Source organism: Jaculus jaculus, chromosome 16 (genome assembly GCF_020740685.1).
Source record: "Jaculus jaculus isolate mJacJac1 chromosome 16, mJacJac1.mat.Y.cur, whole genome shotgun sequence".
Taxonomy (NCBI): domain Eukaryota; kingdom Metazoa; phylum Chordata; class Mammalia; order Rodentia; family Dipodidae; genus Jaculus; species Jaculus jaculus.
In genome coordinates, this window is record NC_059117.1 from 66,473,782 (window position 1) to 66,500,069 (window position 26,288).

The window sequence follows — 26,288 nt, forward strand, 5'->3', positions numbered from 1 at the left end:
AGTGGCCAATATCGGGCTGGAGAGATAGGTCAGTGGTTAAAGCCAGATGCACAAAGTGACATATGTGCCTGAAGTTCACTTGCAGTGTTAAGAGGCCCTGAACCACCCATATCCTAACCCCCTCTTTAATAAATAAAAATATTTGAAAAAGAAGACTATTCAAAGTCTTAAAATGTCAATAGACCTATAACCTTTGGGGCTTTATTTTGTCTAACAGACAAAAACAATTTCTAACTTATCAATATCCTGCAAGTTGACTTGTAGCTTCACAGAATCTAGACACTTAAACAATAAAAATTTCAATCCAGCCAGGTGTGGTGGCGCACGACTTTAATCCCAGCACTTAGGAGGCAGAGGTAGGAGGATTGCCATGAGTTCAAAGTGACCCAGAGACTACCTAGTGAATTCCAGGTCAGCCTGAGCTATAGTGAGATCCTGCCTCAAAAACAAAACAAAACTAAACAAAAAAAAAACCTTCAATCCAATAAACTAAGTGTTCCTATAGAATAACATGACCTGTGTATGACACAGTCATACTTAATTTTCAAGTTTTGATACTTTTCATAATAAGCTATCCAACATATCCACCGAGACCTTGAAATGGGTTCTCATGTTTCCTCATCTTCAAGATAAACAAATGGAAGAGTTAGTTAATAACCTGAAGTGACACAGCTCAAAAATAACCAAGTAGGAAAAGCCACACTTTAGTCCCCAGTCAGGGGCTTTAAAGCAAAGCTCTCACTATTTAACACTCAAACTGGGTTTGATGGCTACATCTTGGCCCCTCTACTTGCAAAAGATGAGCGGAGAAGACTCACTCCAAACACTTCTGGGCGTAGGTCAATAGCATGCTAACACCAGGGTGGGAAGGGTGGCAGTTTAGGGAGATCTGGGGGTGCGCTGCCTAACCTGGAGGGTCTGGAAGTTTTTAAGGAAGCATCATTTTCTTTGAGTTTGTTATCTAACTTGGGGCAGGAGATGGTGCGGTGCACTGGCCAGCATGTCTGAAGGTTTGCATTGAGAAAGTTTGTACCCGATTGAGTAATTCTCACCTGCTTCATGCAACAAGATTTCCATCTTGTATAGATGTAAGATGGACGTTCTTGGGGTCTCCACTTTGACTCTTCCCAGACACAAACGATGTAATGATGAGGAAGGGGGCATGGATGAACAGGGAGAGAGAGGAAACAGAGAAGAGGAGGATGAAATGAGAGGCACCTTTCTAGGGCTGTACCCAAGCTAAGTCACTGGAGCTGAGAGGTAAATTTTCACAACTATTGTGAGCGCTATAATGTTACACTGGGAGCTTAAAATCTCCCATGGCAGAAATATTTAAATCAGGGAAATGATAGAATGCTAAAAGCCAGGAACTCCGCCCACTTCAGAGACCCCCTTCCTAAACCTTTACCAACAAATTGCTGAGGCTTCCTCTGGGGAAATGGAGAATCACAAGTTTAGTTTTCATTTTCACAGAGGATAATTAACTGCTTCTTATTTCCACTGATGATCCAGCTCTAAAATTGGAAAATGTCCCTGTAGAATAAAGTACCATAAACTAGGTGGAAGGGACACTGGTCGCCCTCAGTTCCATAATGGATCCCTTCTTAACAAGAAAAATTTGTCAAAGACAAAAAAACAGCATCATCTGGGGACCACATCCACTTTCAAATATATTCTAATTTATTTTTATTTATTTGACAAAGAGAGAGAGGGAGAGAGAATGGGCACTCCAGGGCCTCCAGCCACTGCAAACGAACTCCAGACACATGTGCCACCTTGTGCATCTGGCTTACGTGGGGCCTGGGGAATCAAAGCCTGGCTCCTTTGGCTTTGTAAGCAAGCACCTTAACAGCTAAGCCATCACCCCAACCCCCCACATCCATTTTTAGAATCCTAAATAATAGAAACTTCATTCTTCATTGTGCCCAATTCTGCTCCCTCACTGTCCAAATTCAGTCTTCTAGAAAAGCATTAAATCTATCTTTATTTTGCAGCTGGAGAGGTGGCTTAGTGATTAAGGTACTTGCCTGTGAAACCTAAGAACCCATGTTCAACTCTCTAGATCCCGCGTAAGCAGCAAGATGGCACAAGTGTGCAACACCACACTTACACACAAGGTGGCACACATATCTGAAGTTCGATTACAGTGGCAGGAGGCCCTGGCATGCCAATTCTTCCTCACTCTCGCTCTCACTCTCTCACATATAAAAAGGCCAGTCTGTTGGACTTGCCTTAAAATAAGTAAAAAATATCTTTATTTTATATGAAGAAGTTTCACGTGCTGGGGAAATGGGTAAGAGTGGTTGGTGTGAGAGCATGAGGATGGAAATTGATCCCCAGCACCCATAGGAAAACCTGGGCATGGCCACACATGCCTGTAACCCAGGAATGAGGGCAACAGAGAGAAGAAACTCACTGGGGCTCACTGGTCAGCCAGTCTGAGTACAAAATGGCAGTTCTGGGTTCAGTGAGAGATCCTGTCTCACAGAAATAAAGTGGAAGAGCAATAGAAAAGCATAGGCACCTTTTTTTTTCCTCTGGCCTCTGCACAGATCTGCACACATACCCGCATACACTATATACACACCCAACACACACACATACACACACACACACACACCAGTGCTGAAGAAGTAACCGAATATTCAATCCTTGCTAAAGAAGAGAAAAAGTTTTAAATTCTTATGAAAATGTGCCACAGAAACATAGATCAGATAGGATTTCTTGGGGTAGCTTGCAACTTTGTATACCAAAAGAGCTGGTGAAAATTCTAGGGATAAGGAATATAGCTCAATGATAGAACAGCTCTTAGCATGCGCGAAGTCCCGGGTTGGCTCCCCAGGATCACACACACACACACACACACACACACACACACACACACACACACACACACACAGAGGGAGAGAGAGAGATAGGGAGTTTCAACTGTCCACACCTACTCTTCACCCAGTCATTCTAAGCAAGTATATCTATAGTGACCCCATAGTCATTTATATTTTCTTTTCTTAACCATATTTTTATTTACTTATTTGAGAGAGAAAGAGGGACGGGGGCATGCCAGGGCTTCCTGCCACTGCAAACAAACTCCAGATGCATGCTCCACTTTTTGCATTTGGCTTTACATGAGTACTGGGGAATCAAACCGAGAGGCTCTCAGGTTTTGCAAGCACTTTTAACCACTGAGCAATTTCTCCAGTCCTCATTCCTGTTTTCTACGGGGCTGATGCTGGAGCAATGCAGACTTTAATGTTCCCACTTTGCTCCAGAACTATAGTCAAAGGCCAAAGTCAAGAGATGAGGAGGTACAGTTTAGTGCCACTCAGTTCAGAGGGCACTGGATTCGGGTGCCAGGAGCCATCAAAGAAAGACGATGCCAAACAGCGTCTTCATGCACAGAAGCCAAGAGAAGAAAGTGAAGGGAGCGGACAGAAAGGAAGCTTTTGAAATGGTACCCTAGCCACACACACAACATGCTGGTGAAATGTGCAGACTTCTTGGAAAGTGACATTTGAACTAGTCTTATAGGTGAGTGTTGGAGACTCAATGTCAAAGGCTCATTCCTTCCTGAGTACACACTGCTATTACAAGGTTACAAGGGGAGGGAGAGGAGGTTTCCTCTGGGGAATTCCCTGCATACTAAGGAGCGACTGGAAGTGCTTCCCAGTACAGGACGTACACACACAAGAGGAAGTTCTCCCTTCCCGCTACTTCCAAAAGGAACCAAATATTTCTTTCAAATGGAGCATGAGTAAATAACTTTCAGTATTAATAGTAAAAATATTACAGGGGGAATTGAAAAAAATGGCAGATATCATTTCAGTAAACAAGAACTCATTTGTAGGTAAAAACAAATCTCTGGCCCATATTGCATTGGATGATGGACCTCCAAAATGGTGATTTTTTTCCCCCTCTTTCCTGATTCTGAACTTGAGAACAAACATTGACTGATAAGCGTTCTTGCCTAGGCAAGCTGAAACCTGCATCAGGCCCGATGCTTTCTAGGCTGGGATCCCATTGTAGAAGATCATTGTGTGTGTGTGTGTGTGTGTGTGTGTGTGTGTGTGTGTGTGTGTGTAATACACTCCATCTTTGCCTCATGTCAATTATTTAATTAACATTGATGCGTGTGTGCAAGTTCTTGAGGTGCCGTACATGGTGTGTGAGGAGAATTTGCACATGTGTGTGTGGATGGGCGTGCCCTGTGTCCGTGTGTGTTAGGCCAGAGGAGAACGTCGGGGGTTTCTCATGCTCCTCCATCTATTTCTTTGACAGGGAGTCTCTCACTCCACTGTTTCAGCAGGTTTCTAGCACCAACAATTTTCCATTTTCCACTTGCTTCTGACCTGCTCCCTCACCCAGAACTGGTGTGAGAGATCTGAACAGCCACACCCAGCTGGTTACGAGGGTGATGTGGAAACAAACTGTGATCTCAGGCCGTCAGCTTTTGTGTAACAAGCATTCTTAACCAGTGAGCCATCTCCATAGCCTAGGAATTATTTTCATTAACTTTTGAAAAAAAATTTCTTGGGCTGGAGAAATGGCTTAATGGTTAAGCGCTTGCCTGTGAAGCCTAATGACCCTAGTTTGAGGCTCGGTTCCCCAGGACCCACACAAGCCAGATGCACAAGGGGGCGCATGTGTCGGGAGTTCATTTGCAGTGGCTAGAGGTCCTGGCATGCCCATTCTCTCTCTCTCTATCTGCCTCATTCTCTCTCTCTCTCTGTTGCTCTCAAATAAATAAATAAAACCAAAAAATTAAAAATTTTCTTCACAGCTTCCATAATTATATTATTTTACATATAATTATAGACAATAAACCATGATTATTCCCCCTCGTCCCTATTTTCCCCCTCACAAATCCACCCTTCATCATATGCCCTCCCTGTCTCAATTAGTCTCTCTTTAATTTTAATGTTATCACCTTTTCCTTCTATTATGAGGCTCTTGATGCTGGAATGAACACCTTTTAGAAATTCATTGTAGAGAAATGGTAATCACACATAAGTCAGCACATTGTGAGGCCCTCACTGGGAAGAGGTATGTATGAGTTGTCCACTGAACTTGCCTTTGTAAAAATGAGGTACAATTTTTTAATTATCCACTTGAAAGCAGAAAGACACAGGGAGAGAGAAGACAAAGGGAATGGGTATAACAAGGCCTCTAGTCACTGCAAACAAACTCCAGATGCGTGTGCCACTTTGTGTATCTGGCTTTACATGGGTACTACAGAATCAAACTCAGGTCATTAGGTTTTGCAGGCAGGTGCCTTGACATCTGAGGCATCGCTCCAGGCCAAAAATGAGGTATAATTTTAATTTTACATCGGTGTATAGTCACTGTACACAGGAGTGCATTTTGTTCTAGTATGTACTTTGGCTAGTGCTCACCCCACTAAAATGACTTTAAAAGTATCAGATCCTTTCCCATTTTATATACATATGGCATACATATATAATATCCATGAGATATTTGTGTTTTGGAGTGTAACTTATTTCATTTCATATGATGATCTCCAGTTCCATCCCTTTTCCAGCAAATGACATAATTTCATTCTTCTTTATGACTGAATAAAACTCCATTGTATATTGATGCCAGGTCCTATGCTGGCAGACACTTAGGCTGGGCCCAGAACTTGTCCCCTGTAAGTAACCCTGCAGTTACCAAGCATGGGCAAGTATCTCTGTCGTGTGCTGGCTGGGACTTCCTTGAGTATATTACCGGGATGCTTTAACAGGCATGTATGGGAGTTTTACTTATAGGGTTTTGAGGAATCGCTGTACTGATACCTTTTTATTTTCTTTTTTAAAACCAGGTTCTTTAAAAATGTTTTTTTTTTTTTTTTCCCAAGGTAGGGTCTCACTCTAGCTCAGGCTGACCTGGAATTCACTATGTAGTCTCAGGGTGGCCTTGAACTCATGGCAATCCTCCTTCCTCTGCCTCCCAAGTGCTGGGATTAAAGGCATGTGCCACAATGCCTGGCTTCAAATATATTTTTAACTTAACTGTTTAAAATATTTTCACGCCATGTGTGTGTGTGTGTGTGTGTGTGTATATATATATATATATATATATATATATAGAGAGAGAGAGAGAGAGAAGAGAATTCTCCCCACAATCCCCACCCTGCATCTCTTCTCCTCCCCCCATTTGTCTTCTTTGTTCCTCCAGAAAATTTCCCTTCTACTTTCATTTTATATATGTGTACATGGTTTTATGTGGATAGATAAAAGCTAGGAACCAAAATGAGTTGAAACACGTGACATTTAGCTTTCTGAGGCTGGCTTCATTTACTTAATATGATTATCTCTAGATGGAATCATCTTCCTTCCAAAGACCTAACTTTCATTATTCCTCATGACTGAGAAAATTTCACTGTGTGTTTGTGTGTGTGTGTGTGTGTGTGTGTGTGTGTGTGTGTGAGAGAGAGAGAGAGAGAGAGAGAGAGAGAGAGAGAGAGAGAGACTTTCTTTATCCATTCTTCTGTTTTAGAAGCCTAGGTTGGAGGACTGCTATTTTCAGTCTAAAGAAAAAAAAAAAAGGCACAAAAACTCGGACGTTTTGGGACTGGGAGATGCTCAGAGCTTCTGGCACCTGTTTGCACAGGCTGTCAGACCAGGTTTGATCCCACAACACATACATAAAGCCAAAATGCACTAAGATGTACACGCATCTGGAGCTCATTTGCAATGGCATGAGGCCCCCAATGCACCCATTCTCTCCCTCTCTCTCTCTCTCTCTCTCTCTGCAAATAATAAATCAAAATGAAATAAAATGCTAAGATTTTACCTGAGGCAATCATTAAAACTCAAATGTGAGTATTTTATAGACTCTTTCTAGAAATGAATGAAGGGAGCTTAATCCTTATGAATGTCAACTGAGAGTTTATTTTGCCCATATTAGAATACAAGGTTTCAACTCACAGATACCTGACATTTTAAAATTTTTTTGGTTTACTTTTATTTATTTGAGATCCACAGACAGAGAGAAAGAAGCAGAGAGAGAGAGAGAGAGAGAAAGAGAATGGGCATGCCAGGGCCTCCAGCCACTGCAAACGAACTCCAGACGCATGCGCCCACTTGTGCATCTGGCTAACGTGGGTCCTGGGGAACCGAGCCTCAAACCGGGGTCCTTAGGCTTCACAGGCAAGCACTTAACTGCTAAGCCATCTCTCCAGCCCTACCTAACATTTTTTTTAACTAATTTACAGACTGTTTTGATAGCATCCAAAGTGATATTGAGTAATATACTTTTGGATACTACATAATAAATGTCATCAATATTTGGGTGCTAACATGACTCAACGGTCAAAAGTTTTTATATGACTGATGTGTTTTTTTACATGCACGAGTGAAAAAGCCCCTCAAAGAGTAAACCAGAGCAATGGATTTTACTCTGATCACGTCTCAAAAGTTTATTGATGTGATTCCAATTTCTACTAACTTTTAAGAAAATGTAGCCTGTGAGCCTGCTGTAGTCTCAGAGAAGATAATCTCGTTTATCTGATAAGGCTAGTGAAAATGCAACCCTTTTTCCACCAATAGATCCATAGTAGGCCAGATTGCCTTGATATACTTCAACCAAAGCAACATTTGACGGTAGAATACAGAAACGCAATTGAGAAGCCCGCTGTCTTCTTTTAATCTCTAAAGAAGATTTGGAATACTACAAAATGTTGCCATTTTTTTTTTTTTACAGTTCATTTATTCGAGAAGGGATATGATTATTTTCATACTGTTATGCTATTTAGATTACATACATTAAACTATGAGGTGATTTCTGTAATTTCTAATGAATTGGTACAAATAACTACACTCTTTCCACAGCAACTACAATAGACATGAATAGATATGACACAGCCTGCTTCCACAGAAGCTCCATGCATTCTTAGCGCTGCTTAAGATCATAAAGAGACCTGAAGCCAAATAGCGGAGAACTTTGCAATAATGAAAACAACTTGATAAAGTCTTTGACCTAAACCACGTGAACAAGAGAACCTCAGTGAATAATGTCTGCATGCCTCCAAAGTGGAAGAAAAGAATATTTCCTAAAAATTGTAATTACTGTTTTCAAGAGCAAGCCACTTGTCCTAGGAAAGACGACTTTACAGTGCAGTGTTCTGTGTGTACAAGGCAGTAAAAAGTTCCTTTCAAATGATAATTTTTGTTCATAAAAAGAAAACGTGGGGTGGAGAAATGGATTGGCAGTTAAAAGGTCTTCCTCGCAAAGCCTGATGGCCCCAGGTTTGATTCCCCAGTACCGACACAAAGCAGATGCACTGAATGGCACATGCATCTGGTGGCTCTTTGAAGTGATAGGAGGCCCTGGCACACCCATGCTCACTCTCTTATCTACCTCTTTGCCTCTCTCTCTAACAAATAGATAAATAAAATATTTTTTAAAAAAGAAAAAGCATGGCTTATGTAATTCAGTCACAGTACACAGTGCTGGTAGGTGCTGTAAGTAGAAGGGAACCTCGGTTACGTGCGCATTCTCAGCACAGCTGCCACCAGAGTTAGCCTTCCGCTCGCTCTCGTCTGTGCTCAGAATGACCCCATGTCACACTCACGCTCATACGGTAAGCACAGCGCCATTCTTCCTTGGCCATAGAGTTGCTGCTGGGGTAGGATGTATGAACACCGTGTAAGCATGCTTTCTTTCATGACTACAGAAAGCTGCATGTGTCCATTAGGAAGTATTTGCCTGCAAGTAAGCAAAAGCACACAGAGGCATGATTAAGTTGGGCTTTCATTTTTGCTGAACAAGTGTTTAGCAATTCAGCATCACTGTCACATTCTTGGTGTTTGCTTTATGGTCACACGATAGACACCCCACCTGGAGATGAAGCATTTGTTTTCAGGGCTAGAGAGATGTCTCAGCCGTTAAGGCACTTGTCTGCAAAGCCTAAGGATCCAGGGTTGATTCTCTGGTACCCTTGTAAGCCAGATGCATGAGGTGACACATGCGTCTGGAGTTCATTTGCAGTGGCCCACAAAATACCGCAAAAATAGTAAACTTCACCTGGGGGCCTCTGGGAAGGAACACCTGGGCTGGTGTTCTCCAGGCTGCTATGTGTGTAGTCTCGGTGAGGAGAAGTCACCCCAACAGTACTTAGCAGACATTGGGCACTCAACCCATCTCCCAAAATATTTGATTATATCAGTCCTTATAACATCCCGTGGGATCAGTTTTGTCTCCTCTGCACAGATAAAAACATCAAAAGGAAGACTGGTTTATCTTTGCCCAATGAGACCCAACTAGAGACCAGACAAGTTTAGCATTCCACTTGTTTAATCAGTAGCAAGAAATTACTGAACATAGATGGGCAAGAGTTGATAGGTAGATTCAAGGTTCTACCAACAAGGGTCACTCTCCATGGCTTTCCTGCCTGAGCTTAATATACTTGAGGGAAACAGGATATTTTGTGTGGCTTTGCAGTGTGTCCTGTAATCCTAAGATTGAGGTTCTTTTGTTATATTTTAATTAATTAATTAATTTGAGAGAGAGGGAAGGACAGAGAGACAGATAAAGAGAGTGAGAGAGAATGGGCACACCAGGGCCTCCAGTAACAACAAATGAACTGCAGACACATGCACCACCTTTTGCATCTGGCTCACATGGGTACTAGGGAATCAAACCTGAGTCCTTAGGTATTGCAGGCAAGTGCCTTAACCGTTAAGCAATCTCTCAAGATTGAGGTTCTTGACAGCCTTTACTCAGCATTTTACTTTCATTATTCCATCCCCTCGAAAATCCTAAACCATAATTTGGTAGAATCTGTGTATGCTTTTTCTTCTAAATGGCATGGTCTCTGAAGACTCCCAGTGTCTGTGCCTGGCCAGTGAGAACAAGGGTTGAATGTGTCTTGTAGACTCCTGAGCCTTCAAGACCTAGAGAAGAGCCTGGTATATGGTGCACACTTTGAAAATACTCCTGCATAAACGAACCCTCTGCTTATTTAATGAAAGTTTAGGCAAATAGTAGATTAAACCTAGGTCAGCAATCAATCTTGACCACTGAGATGGTGCATGTGTATGTGTGTGTGTGAGTGATTTTATTTCAATTACTTAAGCATTAGAGAGAGAGAGAAAAATGTCTGTAGGTCCTTCCTGTTCCATCACTTAAAATAGCCCTTCCAATCATGTGGAGCTGGAACTGACTCAGACTTGGGAGAAGTTCTGAACACACATTCTGTGAAATGCCCTGGTTTATCTTATACTGCAGAGTTGTAACTTACATCAGTTATGCCTGGCCTGCTTCAAAGAAGCTTTATGTTATGCTGTCATTTTTATGAGCAGTCGCTCAGTTCAAAGTTTCAAGTACATATAAAATCACTATCGTTTTTCTCCTGACCTCCATTTATCCCAATAACACTGGGTCTGAATAGGAAAGATTAGATTAGACATTTGTTCCACACCCAAAGCCTACGCCATCCATATGATCACCCCACCCAGCCATCCATAGCAATTCTTGTATGTTATAAAAATGGAAAACATATATCAAGATTTTCAAAATTTGGCATTAAGGGTGTGGAACGCCCCATCAATAATTTATATAATGGGATTGGAGAGATGGCTCCATGGCTAAGGTATTTGCCTACAAAACCTAATGATCTGGATTCAACTCCCCAGTCCCCACATTAAGTCAGATGCACAGTGGCACATGCATCTGGAGTTTGCAGGGGCTAGAGGCTCTGGCACACCTATTCTCTCACTCTCCTCCCTCTCTGTGTTTCTCTTCTCTCTATCTCTCTGCTTGCAAATAATTTTTTAAAAAATTAAAAAAAATAATAATTCATATAGTGCTTATCTTATAGAAATGGATGAGAGTCCAGAGCAAAGAATTGTTCCCATAGCAAAGAATTGGACCAGGGTTCAATGGATAGTGATAGAAATAGAGACACTACTCAGAAACGGAAAGGTGGCCAGGAGAGGTGGCTTAGCAGTTAAGACACTTGCCTGTGAAGCCTAGGGACCCATGTTTGACTCTCCGAGTCCCATGTAAGCCAGACACACAAGGTGACACAAGAGTGCAAGGTCTCACATGCTCACAAGGTGACACACGCGTCTGGAGTTCAATTGCGGTGGCTGAAGGCCCTGGTGCACGAATTCTCTCTCTCCCTCGCTCTCATTAAAAAATAAGGAAGATAAAGGCACTCCCAGGAATGGAAGTGGGCCAGCGAACTGGGAACATCTAGAAGCTCTGACAGCCCCCAACCAGCAGCATGGCTAGCCTGGCTGGGTGGCTTCCACAGCGCTGGCTCTCTTCCGCACGTTTGTGCGTCAAGCCTCTTCTCAGTCATGCTTTGTCCCCTCCTAGCCTTACTGGGCAAGGGTCTCCATTTTCCTCTGCCACTTGTTCTTTCATGTTAATCTCGATGCCTCTTTCTCCTCCACACTCCACTGATCTGCCACAGCCACGTGTTGAAAGGGTAATATAGGGAAAATATTGGGTATAGTATATTAAAGCTCGTTTCACCTCTTTAAAGTTTTTGCAATGTGACTACTAGAAAATTTAAAATTACAGGCGTGGCTGACATTGATTGGGGAATGGATCTCTAGAGTCTAACACGTCTCTCACCCTCGCCTTTCCCTGTTCCCTGCTTCTAGCCTTCTCCCAACTCTCCCTAAGTTATAAATTAACTAAAGTACCCAGCTGCCATGTATGTTTGTCCTACAGTGTTGCTGGCTGGTTGTTTACTGGATCAAAAGCTGGGCCACACCTCAGCCTCCTGTGTTTGATTTTCTACTTGTGTTAGACTCAGTTAAGTTCATATAGAAATTCGTAATTGCTTTAATTGGCAGGTAAAATTGTGCTTAGTGTACCAACATGATGTTTTGAAACATATATACATTGTGAAATGAATCAGCCTAGCTAATGAGCAAAGTCATCCCCTCCCATAAATAGCATCTTCGTGGCAGTGGTAGCTAACAGCCACCCTCTGTGTTGACATGAGAAGATAGCACAGGAGCTACAGGCACAGCCCAGCCTTGCATGCAAGGAAAACGAAGCAGTAAAAGAAAATGAGCTGCCTGGAGCATGTTTCAGTGTGGGAAGTGCTTGTGGGGCAAGCACGAAAACCTGAGTCCAGCTCCCCGACTCCTATATAAAATGCCTGGCGTGCTGGTGGGCACTGGGGAGGCAGAGGTGGGAGGGTCCTGGCTAGCTAGCCAAGCTGACTTAGTAAGTTCTAGGTTACACAGGAGACCTTGTTTCAGGAGCATGCTGAGGAAGAACGCTGACATCAACCTCTGGCCTACATAGGTGCACACACGTACACACACACACACACACACACACACACAGAGCACACGTTTGTTCTCCAGGACTGTGAAAGCCCAGAATGTCAGTGTCTTTTCTAAAGTATCCAGATACCATATTGGTACTGGAATGCTCATTTTCTTCCTGAAATACTGGTTCATTAGCAGAGAAGTGTAAATTTTTCAAAATATCCACTTCTTCAAAAGCTAAAGCTTTTAAAAGAGTAGCTTTAGGCTGGTGATGGTGGCACATGACTTTAAGCCAAAATAGGTAGGATCACTGTGAATTTGAGGCTTGAGACTCCATACTGAGTTCCAGGTCAGCCTGGGTTAAAGTGAGACCCTACCTTGAAACACCAAAAAAAAAAAAAAAAAGAAAAAAGAAAGAAAGTAAAAGAGTAGTTTTATCTGCCTTTTAATATATCTACCAAATTAGAACTATCTAAAGGCTATCTAGAATTAATATCTTTCCAACATTTCATTCATTCATTTAATCCACATGAATAGAGTGCCTGTCATGTGTAAGCCCTGGGAAACCTTCCTGGACAAGCTAGGAAGACAGATCATAGCTCATATGTAGTTAAAAGAAATGGTATGCTGTGGAATCATGTGAGAGAAAGGCAGCCTGGAAGGGGTTTGGATGGGCTTCCTGTGCAATGCTGGGCATGCAGAACAGACACAGGGGGAAGAAGAAAGCGGGATATAGTAGAAGTGCAGGAGTGATGTCCCTGGAGAGAAAGCAAGGTTGGCTTGGTAGGGCAGGGGGTGGTACCTAGCCATACCACCCTAACATGCCACCTCCTGGAAGCGTACCCTGTGCCTCAGTGTTAACTGGCATGTGGTCAAGGACATAACCACACCAATAAAATCTGAAAGTTTCTGCAGGATGCATGCTGCAAGATTATTGAGACCCCCAAGATGCCTGCATGCCGCAAAATTTGCTATGAAATGGTTCAACCGCCAACTCTTTATAAAACTTACAAATAGCTGGGCATGATGGTGCACATCTTTAATCCCAGCACTGGGGAGGCAGAAGTGGGAGGATCACTCTGAGTTTTAGGCCAGCCTAGGACGATATACACAGTGAGTTCCAGATCAGTGTAGGCTAGAGTGAGACCTTATCTCAAAAAAAAAAAAAAAAAAAAAAAAGCAGAAAAATTATAAATAGATACCCTGGTTGGTAGCATTTTCTGGTTTCTGAGGTATAAAAGTTACGCTTAGCTGATAGCCACCTGACAAATAGATATTCTTGAAGAGATGTGACCCAGTGGTATATAATTCCTATGTTGAAAACACCATGCTTATAAATAACTATAATGCACAGATGCAAAGTGAAATATGACAAGATAGTAAAGGGACAATGAATATTTTGTGTAGCCAATATATTATGTTTGTTTTTCATGTAATGAAGTTAGCTATGATATGTATTATTTTTTAAAAAGCATCTTAATTAGTGTGTATGGGGGGGGGGCACACCAGAGTCTGTTACCACTGCAAATGAAAGCCAGATGCCTGCATCACTTTTTGTATTGGCTGTCGTTGGGTGCTGGGAATTAAACCCTGCCTGGTGGGCTTTGTAAGCAAGGGTCTTTAGCCATTGAGCCATCTCTCCATGCACTCCTTTAGAAAACAATATTTATCCAAGTGGGGTGGCACAAGCCTTTCATAAGCAGGCTGAGGTAGGTGAACTCCTGTGAGTTCGAGGCCAGCCTGAGACGAATTCCAGGCCAGCCTGGGCTAGAGAGCAACACCCTTCCTCGATAAATCGAGGGGGAAAAAAAAAAAAAAAAGCGTGCGCGCATGCGTACTTACGAGCGTGCGTGCCGTGCGTGCGTGCGCGCGCGTGCGCACACCGGGGTCTCTCTGCGCTGCGAGCACGTGTCTTTCTGGCTTTTCGTGAGCAGCTGGGGAATTAAATCCTGGCCGGCAGGCTTTGCAAGCAGGTACTTCTGGCCACTACGCCGTCACCCCGGTCTCCTGTGTTCTTTTTAATGAAGGCCGTGGCGCACACCGGTTTACCAGCTGGTGCCCACGTCGCAGTCCGACAGCGGTGGGGCGAGCGGTCACCCCTGCCGAGCAGGAGCTCTCACTTTCTCTTCTCTTTATTGCCTGCAGATCAGCAAGCAGCAGCTACAGACGGTCAAGGACCGGTTCCAGGCTTTCCTCAACGGGGAGACTCAGATCGTGGCCGACGAGGCCTTCATGAACGCCGTCCAGAGCTACTATGAGGTGAGGGTGGCCCCGAGGCCTGGGGACGAGGCCCAGGCTGCTGGGCCGCATTGCCGGGAACCCGGGGACCCCAAGGGTGAGCACGCTGGCTGAGGTAGACAGAGGTGCTCAGGATTAGAGACACTGTTAACGAATGCTAGCATTTCGTTTCCAAGTGATTTTTATAGGAGCCAATGTGCCGGGTGTTGTCCACCAAAGAAGCTCAGTCGGTGAGGTGCTCGCTTCACAAGCCTAAGGGCCTGAGTTCAGTCCCTGGAACCCATGTGAAAATGCCAGGTGTGGTGGCACATGCCTACAATCCCAGCACTGGGGAGGTAGAGATAGACAGGGTCCTGGGCCCACTGGGCCAGCCAGTCTAGCCTAATTGGTGAGTCCAGACCCATGAGAGACCCCTTCTCAAAACGATTGGCTGGAATAACTAAGAAACAATATCTCCCAGCTATAGCACTCCTAGGCATATATCCGAAAGACTCATCTCATTTCCATAGAAGTACGTGCTCAGCCATGTTTATTGCTGCTCAATTTATAATAGCTGGGAAATGGAACCAGCCTAGATGTCCCTCAACTGATGAGTGGATAATGAAGATGTGGCACATTTATACAATGGAGTTCTACTCAGCAGTAAGGAAAAATGAAGATATGAAATTTGCAGAAAAATGGATGGATCTGGAAAGGCTTATACTAAGTGAGGTAACCCAGGCCCAGAAAGCCAAGCGCCACATGTTCTCCCTCATATGTGGACCCTTAGCTACAGATGATTGGGCTTCTGTGTGAGAAGGAAAATACTTAGTAGCAGAGGGCATTAAGTTAAAAAGGAGATATAAAGGGAAGAGAAAGGGAGGGAGGAGAGCACTTAATAGGTTGGTATTGTATACATGTAAGTACAATGATTGAGATGGGGGAGGTAATATGATGGAGAATGGAATGTCAAAGGGGAAAGTGTGTGTGTGGGGGAGGGTATTACCATGGGATTTTTTTTTATAATCATGGGAAATGTTAATAAAAATTAAATTAAAAAAATAATAAATAAATAAATTAAAAAAAAAGAAACATCTACGGTTGACCTCAGGCCTTCACACACACGTGCCCATGCATGCATCTATGCACTCAATACACCTGTACACAGACACACATGCACACACACATGCACACACACCCTTCCCCTATACATGCCCCCCCAAAACCCACCATGTCAGTGCTCAGTCTCCGTGAGTGCTATGAGCCATGTCATCTTCCCATTGCTGTGTCCTGCCCATAGCAAAGAGATGCTTTCTATGTCATTGATATCTTCATGGAGAACCTGGGATTTTGTAAAACTCTCTTTCCCACTTAAAGTATTTCTGTCATTGTTTCACGGAGAGAGTGGAGCAAGATTACAGTTACCTCTTGTGAAAATATTATCGATTGGCTTGTGAAACAGCATTTAATAATAAAGTCTTTGTCAAGTTTGTTGGTTCCAACCACAGACTCATTTAACACCATATATCCTTAATTGAATTTCTGTATAGAGCTATGTTAGCAATTGAGGTCACTTCTATATTTGTCCCACAAATAACATTCACTGTTGCCAACGGCCATTCATCTTACTATTTTATCCAGCGTGTTGCAATTCTTTGGTTGTATTTCATGGGGACTAGAAATGAGATTTGGACTCACCATGATGTATGGTTATGAATACCTTGAATATATCTTATAAAACATTTTGCATAAAAACTGCCTTGGAGTGAAATTATTTTTTCTTGTTTTTCTCAAATTCTAAAAGTCAGTGGGAGAGTGAAGAGAGAACGCTTGTCAGGACAGACAGATCCTTATCACGTGAATACTTGCTGGAGTTTGTAAGTTTATATATTACAAATCTTAATTAGGAAGCTCATTTGACTAATGATGTAAATTGAAAGAAAGTGCCATTTCTATCTAATTAAATTTGAAAATTAATAGTCCTCAACGTGCTAATGAGTCTCTGGAAATGACGATATCCGTAGTGATTGTGGTATTTTCCTCTGTAGTGGCTAGCTCCCTGGAAGGAGTTTCTTTCTTGTTCGGATAAGATGACAGGCACAGAGATGTTACTGAATGTCTCGTGTCAGGGTCTGAGGAACATAGGAGAGAGTGATCTGCCTGCTGTATTCCCAAGCAAGGCTTTAGTGAGTCTGAGATTCTAGGTCCTGAGAAGTCTAATCTGCTAAAGTGAAGGCGAGAGCTCAGGATTAGTACTTGGCTTGGCTGAGCTCCACGCTCATGGTCCCTTCCTTTCTCCATTGAGGGAGTTGGTACCTCTTCCTGACCCAGTTTTTGGATCCAGGATCCCCCAGAACTCCAGGTAATAAGTATTCAATAGCTAGCTTGCACCATGTTAAGCCTAGATGAACTTTGGTCAAGTAAGAGAGCATCTGGGGAAAGGTCTGGCTTCGGCTGTGGCCGTGTCTTGAGATGGACATTTCTGGGCTCTTTGTCTATGGAGAACCTGAGGGACTTCCTACCAGCTTAACAACCCCAGGGGCAAAGTGAATACTTCGTTGCTGAGAGTCTCAGCAAAGACCCAGGAACTTGCATAGTAGATGAGGGTGAACTAGCCTGACCAGAAGGCCAGGACCAGGCAGCCTGTGGAACCAGCATTTAATCCCAGCCTACTGCAGTCCTTGTGCCAAAGTACAATGGTTTCCCAGTGAGAAATTAGGGTGTTGATTTTTTTTTTTTTAGAATTTTTTTTCCAGAAGGGAATGGCTGCATGCTCAGCAGAGTGAACCAATGGGTTTCTTTCTTTCAAACTCTTTCTCATTCCCTCCCTTTCCCTTCTTCCTTCTTCTTATTCTCATGTTCTTCAGCTCTCTCCTCTCTTTCCCTGTTATCTTTCTCTTTCTCTTGCCAACACACATTGCGCTCTGTTGTACCATGCCATCACATTCCGATGTAGCAAGAGCAATGATACGACATCTTAAGACATAATGCAACTTCTCTTCCCAAACCTCTGAGATTCCTAGAGAAACTCAGCCATAGACATTGACCTTGCTGGGCTCAGCAGAGAATTGTCCACATGCTGCAGTAGTAAAGACCTACTTTGCAGCAGAAATGAGAAAACGGGGAAATCCTGGTCCTTTGCTACTCCTCGTCCATCATTGTCTGAACCAAGCCACCCACCATGAACAGCAAGCTGGGGGCTCTTGAGCTTAGGGGGAGACCAAGTTTCCACTTGACCATCAAAAGTGTGCAGGTTGGCTAACGGCTCCGTGGAGAAGGGGAGCAAGGGTCATCGGTGGTGTGGTCACCGGAAACTGGCTCATGCAACAATTAGTAACCTTTCACCTGGCCATGGTCAGGCAAGCAATCCTAATTTAACTCAGAGTTTTTCAAAGAGGCCTGAAACCAAGATGAGGTTTAATGAGAAAGAAGAAGGGTGTTAATGGGAAGGGAGATAAAAGAAGGTAATTGGAGGCGATAAGATAAAATATGTTATATGCATTATGAAAATGTCAAAAATGGAAAAAAAATTCTAAAACTCTAAAAGAGAGTACACAGGTTTATTTGGGCTTTGCTTTTTCATATATTTATTTATTTATTCATTGGAGGGAGAGAGAATGGATAGACCACAGCCGCTAGCCTCTGCAAACAAACTTTAGATGCATGCACCACTTTGTGTATATGCCTTTACATGGCTACTGGGGAACTGAACCAGGGTCCTTTGACTTTGCAGGCAAGTGCCTTAACCACTGAGCAATCTCTCCGGCCCCTGTTTTCTCTCTTCTCAGTGGCCCTGATTGTCCGTGAATGAATTGGAGTTCATACTCCTCATTCATGTCTTCAGTGACAGCTAAAAGGCCATAGTGGGAGCTCTCAGATCTAGTCCAGGCTTTCCTCTGGCTTTTTTTTTTTTTTTTTTTTTTTGGCTCTTATATTCCACTTCCTTCTTCCTCTTCTGTGGTGTTCCCTGAGCCTTGAGGGAATGTCCCATTTATGGCTGGACATTCAACATTCCCTCGTTCTCAGCTTTTTGACCAGTTACAAATCTCTGCAGTGACCACTGACCACTGGACAAAAATCTTCTCTGATCAAACCTGTCAGCAGCACTAATATGTGGTTTTCAACAATATGTGGTCAATTAGAGGGCAATTTAATGGATATGTCATGTTCAGTCAGCAAAATGACAGCAGTTGCTTTCCTTGTCCGGGTCTTTAGCCATGGGCTTATGGCCAGGTTTACACAGTACCAGACTGAATGGTTTGGCAAGAACTAGGAGGATGGAGGATTTCTCTTGCACTCTGTGAGTTCTTAACCCACTGCACCCCTTACTGTGTGCCCCACCTCGTAAGAACCCAAAGAAAGGATGGGTTGGTTTATGAGAATCCATGGAACCTGGAAGAACCACTTCCCAAAATTGTCTAGTTCACAGATGTGAAACTGGAAAGTCAGAGAGGGGAGGTGATTTACCCCAGGTCACACCCCATGGTAGTGCTTTTCAACCCCTTCCACAATGCTGTATTGCCTTTCTAGAGACTTCTCAGTTTGGCTCAAAGCCTTGGCATTCTTTGAGACCCAGGTATGTCTGAGCTATCAGGTCAGATGGAAAACTGACAGATACCGGGTACTACAGGTAGCTCATGAAGGCTTGTCAGACCTGACAGTGATTTGAAACGTTTCCTTTAATTGATATGGAAAGGAATTCTCACATCTCAGCTGAGCATCAGCTCCTAGGCCAAAGGATCATGCCATGCAGTGGTCTTTAGAAAGCAAACCATAATCCCTCCTTTCTAACTTACTTTGTGAAGTCAGCGATAAGCTGAGAGCACTCTGTTAACATCCTGGCACCCCCAGGTGGCTTCGTGGCCATGGCCCTGACCTGTGCGCTACGCTCTCCTAGAAGGCCTCCTCCTGGCCAGCAAGGAAATTGCTTCATCTGTAAGGGGAAGAAGCATTTGCTTAGCCTCTAGGGGTCTTTATCCACCTTCTGAAGCTTGACCAGAACACAGCTCCAAATGTTGCTTGCTTTACTCTCTGTGAGTATGAAACGGCAGCCCCACGGCCTTGTATCAGACACCAGAACCATATGGGAGCTTGTAGAAACATCCTGTGCTGGGCAGTGGAGCAGAAAATACCTGTTCTTCATAGGTGACATCCCCCAGGACTCAGGCAGCATCTGGAAGAATGTGGATGGTTCCCCAGTGGGTGGGAGAATCCCACAGGGAAGGAGTTAGAAGTCTGTGTGTCACTAAGTCAGTACAGCATATTCAGTGTAAATCGTAAGAATATGGGTTTGGGTCCCAGGAATGCATTTAAATGCTGGATATGGCAGCAACATGCCTACAGTCCCAGCACTGGGGAGGTGAAGAGGTGCGTCCCCAGGGCTTGCTGGCAGCTCCACTAGACAGATCACTGGGCTTGGGGTTCAGTGAGAGACTCTGTCTCAAAAAATAAAATTGTAGGGCTGGAGGGATGGCTTAGCAGTTAAGGCGCTTGCCTTCAAAGCCAAAGGACCCAGGTTCGATTTCCCAGGAACCACGTTAGCCAGATGAACAAGGGGCACATGCGTCTGGAGTTGGTTTGCAGTGGCTGGAGGCTCTGCCACACCCATTCTCTCTCAATCTCTCTCTCTTTCTCTCTCTCCCTGTCTCCCTCCCTCTCCCTCTTTCTCTGTCAAATAAATAATAAATAATATTTTTTAAAAAGAAAATTGTAGAGAGCAATTGAAATATCTACCTGATAGCAGTTCCTGGCCTGTGGAAATGTACACATGTGCATACACACACACTCACACCACTCCAAGTTGTGAGGAGGTGAGCAGGCAGGATACCTCATGGAAGGCACCAGGCAGCTCTCTGGGCCCTCAGAATGAAGGCCTAGGCCCTGAACATGGTAGGTCTCCAGACAGGGAACCCTGCATAAAGAATCGGGTGGCTCATGGGCCACAAGCAAGCAGGCTCAAGCTACGGAAGCAGGTATGTCACCAAGATTCCAGGTCACTGAGCCTTGGGCTACTCCCTGGGCTCAACTCAGACATGCTTGTAGACCACTGGACCCCACCCGCCCAGAGCAAGGAGGACGAGCCTGCTAGGCACAAGTTCTGGCTCTCCATCCTGCACCCAGCCCAGAAACAAACCCCTGTCAATGGCCTGTCCACACCTGCCCTTCTCTGTGGACATGAAGGGAGACACAGGAAAGACTCAGGACTCATCAGGGCAGAAGCTCGGAGGCGCTGAGCGCTCAGCACTGAGCACTTCCTCCAGGGCTCCGGAATGTAGCAGAAGAGGGGGGCGGAGAGAAAAGAGCCACAGAGCAGGGAGGTGTACTCAGACGCATTGTCCCTGCCACACAGACTGCCTGGTGCCCTCAGGACCCCCCAGCACTCCCACTGAGCAGGTTACCTCAGTGGAATAGGGATGGGGAAGAGAGGACAAAAGAGGATAACCTGGGCTGAAGAGAGGGCTTAGTGGTTAAGGCGTTCACCTGCGAAGCCAAAGGACCCAAGTTCGATTCTCCAGGACCCAAGTAAGCCAGATGCACAAGGGGCACATGCATCTTGAGTTCATTTACAGTGGCTGGAGGCTCTGGCGTGTCCATTATCTCTCTCTCTCTTAGATAATAAGTAAATAACTAAATAGATAAAATATATTTTTAAAAGAGGAAAACCTGATGGGAATATGACCAATTTGCAAGGTGCCCATTTATCAAATTCCCCAATAAAGTTATTTGAAAACAAGGCCATGTGCCTGTGATCAAATCTGTAGCTCGGCAGTGGTAATTGCCACGGACCAGTCCTTGTCTCTCCACCCTTCTCTGGAGCCTTGGTTTCTCCATCCGCAGAGCAGCTTGAATCTACTGCTTGCATTCGGTGATGGTCGACTTCCGTAGTGTCCCCTGCTATCCAGACATGGGGGATACTGTGGAGAGCAAGGGCGCCATCCTTGCTCATGTAGAATTACGTGCATGATGGGAGAGGAGACAGATAACATATATTTACTCGATGCTTATTTAATTCTAACTATCATAAGCACCATTTAGGGGATAAATGAAATACAAATAGTGGTCACGTTTAAGTGCCACATGTCAGGTACTTGATCCCAACAATAACAATTCATGTGGCATCTCTTGAGTCAGGCACTGTTAACAAGTGTTCCTCACAAAGTCACTCATTTAATTAAAATACCTATCTAGGGCTCATTATTACCCCCATTTGGTAGATACGAACACTAAAGGTTTAGAGAAATTAATTTCCCAAAATTCACACAGCTACTGAGTGTCAGAGAAAGAACCCATGCAGGCTGAGGGCTTTTGTAAGATCTGGGGAAGGTCCTGGCTCTGTGTGTGTATGTGGGTGGGGGGGGGGCAGAGGTGAGGGGAGTCAACTCTGGGCTTGAGAACCACGAGGGAGGCAGGCCAGTGTGCTCTCCGCCCACAGTTGATTGCTCATCCCCAGTGGGCAGTTGTTGGAGACACTTTTCCTGAGGACTGCCATCCACAAGCCTGGGTGGTGTCCTGTGACTCTGCTTTCCAGGACAATCCTGACCTCCAGGACCCTCAAGATTTATCTACTTCCTGAAGTCTACAGGGTTGATCTACTACATGCTGCCTCTCGTGATATCACTGTTTCATTTAATACTTGTGACCATCTAACAAGCATGGTAGTTCTCCCATTGCCTGTATTTCTTGTTCTATAGTTCCATTTACCTGCACTCCAAATGCAGACTGGAAATACTAAATGGACAGTCCAAGAGTGGACATGTTAAATGGACACATTAAATAAACAGTTCATATGTTTTATTTTTACTTACGTATTTGAGAAAGAAGGACAGAGAGAAAGAGCAGATAGAGAGAGAGAATTGGCATGCCAGGACCTCCAGCCACTGCAAACGACTCCAGATGCATGTGCCACCTTGTGCATCTGACTTAATGTGGGTCCTGGGGAATTGAACGTGGGTCCTTTGACTTTTCAGGCAAGCACCTTAACCACTAAGCCATCTCTCCAGGCCCAGTTCATACACTTAAAGCCTTTTCTGTATTACTATAAACAGTTTATTATTGTATTGTCACTAGGCTTTTTTGAGTCTGATTTATTAATTAAATTCTATCAAGGTCTGTGTGGGTAGGAAACATGGTTACTATAGAGTACATCTTCTGCTAATGGGTTCAGGCCTCCACTCAGGTCTTGGGACATGCTCCCCTCTGAAAATAAGGGAGCTATGGTACTATTATGACTCTAGATTTATTGAGGTGGACAAGGAAGGGGTAAATAACTCTGGCAGGACCTTGTGTGAATTCATACAGCTGGGAAGTAGCAGGTGAAAATTGGCTCACACTGGCCTCTCTTGTGTTATGCATCATAAGCAGCTCCAGGGCCCTGCTACCTCCATGACTGACCCCATCTTTCCTGGTCCCATGCTTGCTCAGGTGTTTCTCAAGAGCGACCGCGTGGCCCGGATGGTGCAGAGTGGGGGCTGCTCCGCCAACGACTCGCGGGAGGTCTTCAAGAAGCACATCGAGAAGAGGGTGCGCAGCCTGCCCGAGATCGACGGCCTCAGCAAGGAGACCGTGCTGAGCTCCTGGATGGCCAAGTTCGATGCCATCTACCGTGGGGAGGAGGACCCAAGGAAGCAGCAGGCCCGTATGACAGCCAGTGCCGCCTCGGAGCTGATTCTCAGCAAGGAGCAGCTCTACGAGATGTTCCAGAACATCCTTGGGATCAAGAAGTTCGAGCACCAGCTCCTGTACAACGCCTGTCAGGTAGGCGCCTCGGCCCAGGCTCAGCGCTGTGGCTCCGCCGAGGCCACGATGACTTCCGTGGGCCACTGCCTGAGGAGGAAACATGAAACGTGACATTTTGTAACTGTCTTGGTAAAAGTTGGAATATATTGAAAGCTAGGGCTTATTTGTGGTTTTCTTTGATGTTATAACAAACCAAAACATTTTTGTGAGGCCCAAAGTGTTTCTTGGGTGGGCAGGAGCGCCGGGACTGAACTCTTTCTGGCCGAGGTATAAATGGCCCTAGGAGTAAGTCCCTGTTTCAAAGTGCTGATGACCATCAAGATGGCTTTAATAGCAGGGAGCTGGGGCTGGAGAGATGGCTCAGTGGTTCTTGCTTGCAAAGCCTGCTAGCCCTGGAGCAGTTCCCCAGTGTCGACATAAAGGTGGTTCTGCATGTTCACTAGACGATCTATGTCAGGTGAAGTGTTTACATTCCTGCAGCTAAGGAGACAATCATCTCAAGTGATTATTTAACACAGAGTGCTTGCATGGGCTTGAGTTTAATCACAGCCTCATGTCAGTCACATCATAAATTGCTTTTTTTAAAATTTATTTATTTATTTGAGAGCGACAGACACAGAGAGAAAGACAGATAGAGGGAGAGAGAGAGAATGGGCGCGCCAGGGCTTCCAGCCTCTGCAAACGAACTCCAGACGCGTGTGCCCCCTTGTGCATCTGGCTAACGTGGGACCTGGGGAACCGAGCCTCGAACCGGGGTCCTTAGGCTTCACAGGCAAGCGCTTAACTGCTAAGCCATCTCTGCAGCCCATAAATTGCTTTTTTAATGTTTTTATTTTATTTAACAGAGAAAGAGGGAGTGAACAGAGAAAGTGAGAGAATGGGCAAGCCAGTGCTTCCAGCTACTGCAAACAAACTCCAGACGCATGCACCTCCTTGCACATCTGGCTAATGTGGGTCTTGGGCAATCGAACATGGGTCCTTCGGCTTTGGAGGCAAACGCCTTAACCACTATGCCATCCCTCCAACCCACAACATAAATCTTTGACTGTATCTCAGTGGGAAACAGGCTTCAGGGCCTACTCCATCTGTTTCCTCTGGGTAGAGAAAGGGCTGGGTGGGGGAGAGACTATCCAAGATCAGGGTTTTCTGCATAACCTTCCCATTTTGTGTGTCCACCCAACAAGCATTTATTTTTTTTTAATCTTTTTCTGTTTATGTGGGGTGCATGAATGTTCGTGTGTTGGTGCACATGTGGGAACACCTGTGGTGAGGCCAGAAGCCAGGTGTCTTCCTTTCCACCTTATTCTTTGAGACAGGCTTTCTCGCTAAATACACACACTGGCCTATCTCCCCATTCCCAGCAAGCATTTTGTTAGGAATCTACTTTTCAAGACTTGGAATATTTTCTATTTTTTTAATATTTTATTTATTTATTTGAAAGAGACATAGAAGCAGACACAGAGAGAGAATGGGCACAAAGGCCCTCCTATTATTACATATTATTGCATACAAACTCCAGATGCACATGCTACTTTGTGCATCTGGCTTTAATGTAGGTACTGGGGAATTGAACCTGAGCCATCAGGCTTTTCAAGAAAGAGCCCTTGGGACTGGAGAGACGGCTTAGCAGTTAAGGCACTTGCCTGCAAAGCCGAAGGACCCAGATTCAATTCCCCAGGACCCACATAAGCCAGATGTACAAGGTGGCACAAGCATCTGGAGATCATTTGCAGTGGCTGGATGCTCTGGCGTGCCCATTTTCTCTCTCTCTTTCCCCTCCCTCCTCTTTCTTTCTCTCAAATAAATAAATATAAATATAATATTTTTTATAAAAAGAAAGCAACCTTAACTGCTGAGCCATCCATCTCTCCAGCCCAAGACTTGGGATATTGTGACGTGTAACACTTGAGAACACGTTTGAACACACATCTCAAACTCCCAAGAGTTTTATTCTATGAACTGAGGTCAGCCCCGGGATTTACATTTCAGAAGAGGATATTTCTTCCTGGCCATCAAGCTGTCCGTTCTTCTAACTGTCTGAGGTGTTCAACATTGCTCTAGTTCCCCTGGGTCAGCCCCATGCCCTAGGGCAGGTTAAATTAAGATGCTTTAATGTATTTGCCAAGTACTCTGAATCACACAGACTGAGGTTAACCCTAGTTGACCTCTCACTGGTTTGGAGGCTTTGGGTTTTCATGAACCTCCTTGGGCTAGTTAGAAATTATAATTAATTAAATATTGATTTAATCCTATAATGGGATCCACTTCATCCAATAAGGATTGAGGAAGAAGAAAGCCTCCTGTGTAGAAAACTTTCACTAGCTTTTGCTAAATGGAAAATCCAGCTATAAAACAAAGCATATAGAACTAGCCCCATCTTCAGTGGGGGGCAGGGGCAGGAGCGAGAAGGATTAGGAAAATCCTGGATGGACAGAACCTACCATGTCAACTGTGATTATCCATAGAGGGAAACATTAGGCTTGATTTTTGTAATTTCCATTTTTGTTTTGCTGTAGATCCACATTTTCTGCCTCAAGCATATGTTTGGTTTTTTTTTTTTTTTCATAGATGGAAACAAATGCCAAAATTCTCAACAAAGAAATAGTGAAAACAATGAGATGAGAAGAAAATGATCTTATGGTCTATTTTCTAAACTTTAACTATTTATAGTCCACAATCATGTTGTCACCATTTCCAAGATTTAGCTGTATGATTATTTGATATTTCTTACCACACGAACTGTCTTTTTCTAAACTCATTATCTTAAGCAGTAATATATGTGTCATCACAGGTTTTTTAAAATAATTTTATTTATTTATTTACAATCAGAGAGAGAGAGAGAGAGAGAGAACCAGAGAAAGGAAGAGAGTCACATATACAGAGAGAGAATGGGTACAGCAGAGCCTCTGGCCACTGCAAACGAACTCATGTGACACTTTATGCATCTGGCTTTATATGGGTACTGGGAAATTGAACCTGGGCCATCAAGCTTGGTAGGCAAGTGCTTTAACTGCTGAGTCATCTCTCTCAACCCTTACATCATAGTATTAATGTACTAATTTTTTCCTTCTTAAAAAAATTAATACATTAAAGTAAAAAAAAAGA

The 26,288-nt window shown here is 44.1% G+C and overlaps 1 protein-coding gene across 10 annotated transcripts in view; it reads left to right on the forward strand.

Moving 5' to 3' along the window:
- Cadps (calcium dependent secretion activator) overlaps positions 1 to 26,288 on the forward strand; it is a 506,710-nt gene that overhangs the window by 83,581 nt on the left and 396,841 nt on the right. For all 10 annotated transcript variants that reach the window (XM_045135770.1, XM_045135763.1, XM_045135769.1 and 7 more), the window contains 2 exons: positions 14,376 to 14,489; positions 22,869 to 23,201. In XM_045135770.1, coding sequence (XP_044991705.1) covers positions 14,376 to 14,489; positions 22,869 to 23,201 — 447 coding nt within the window. The remainder of the gene's footprint in view (positions 1 to 14,375; positions 14,490 to 22,868; positions 23,202 to 26,288) is intronic.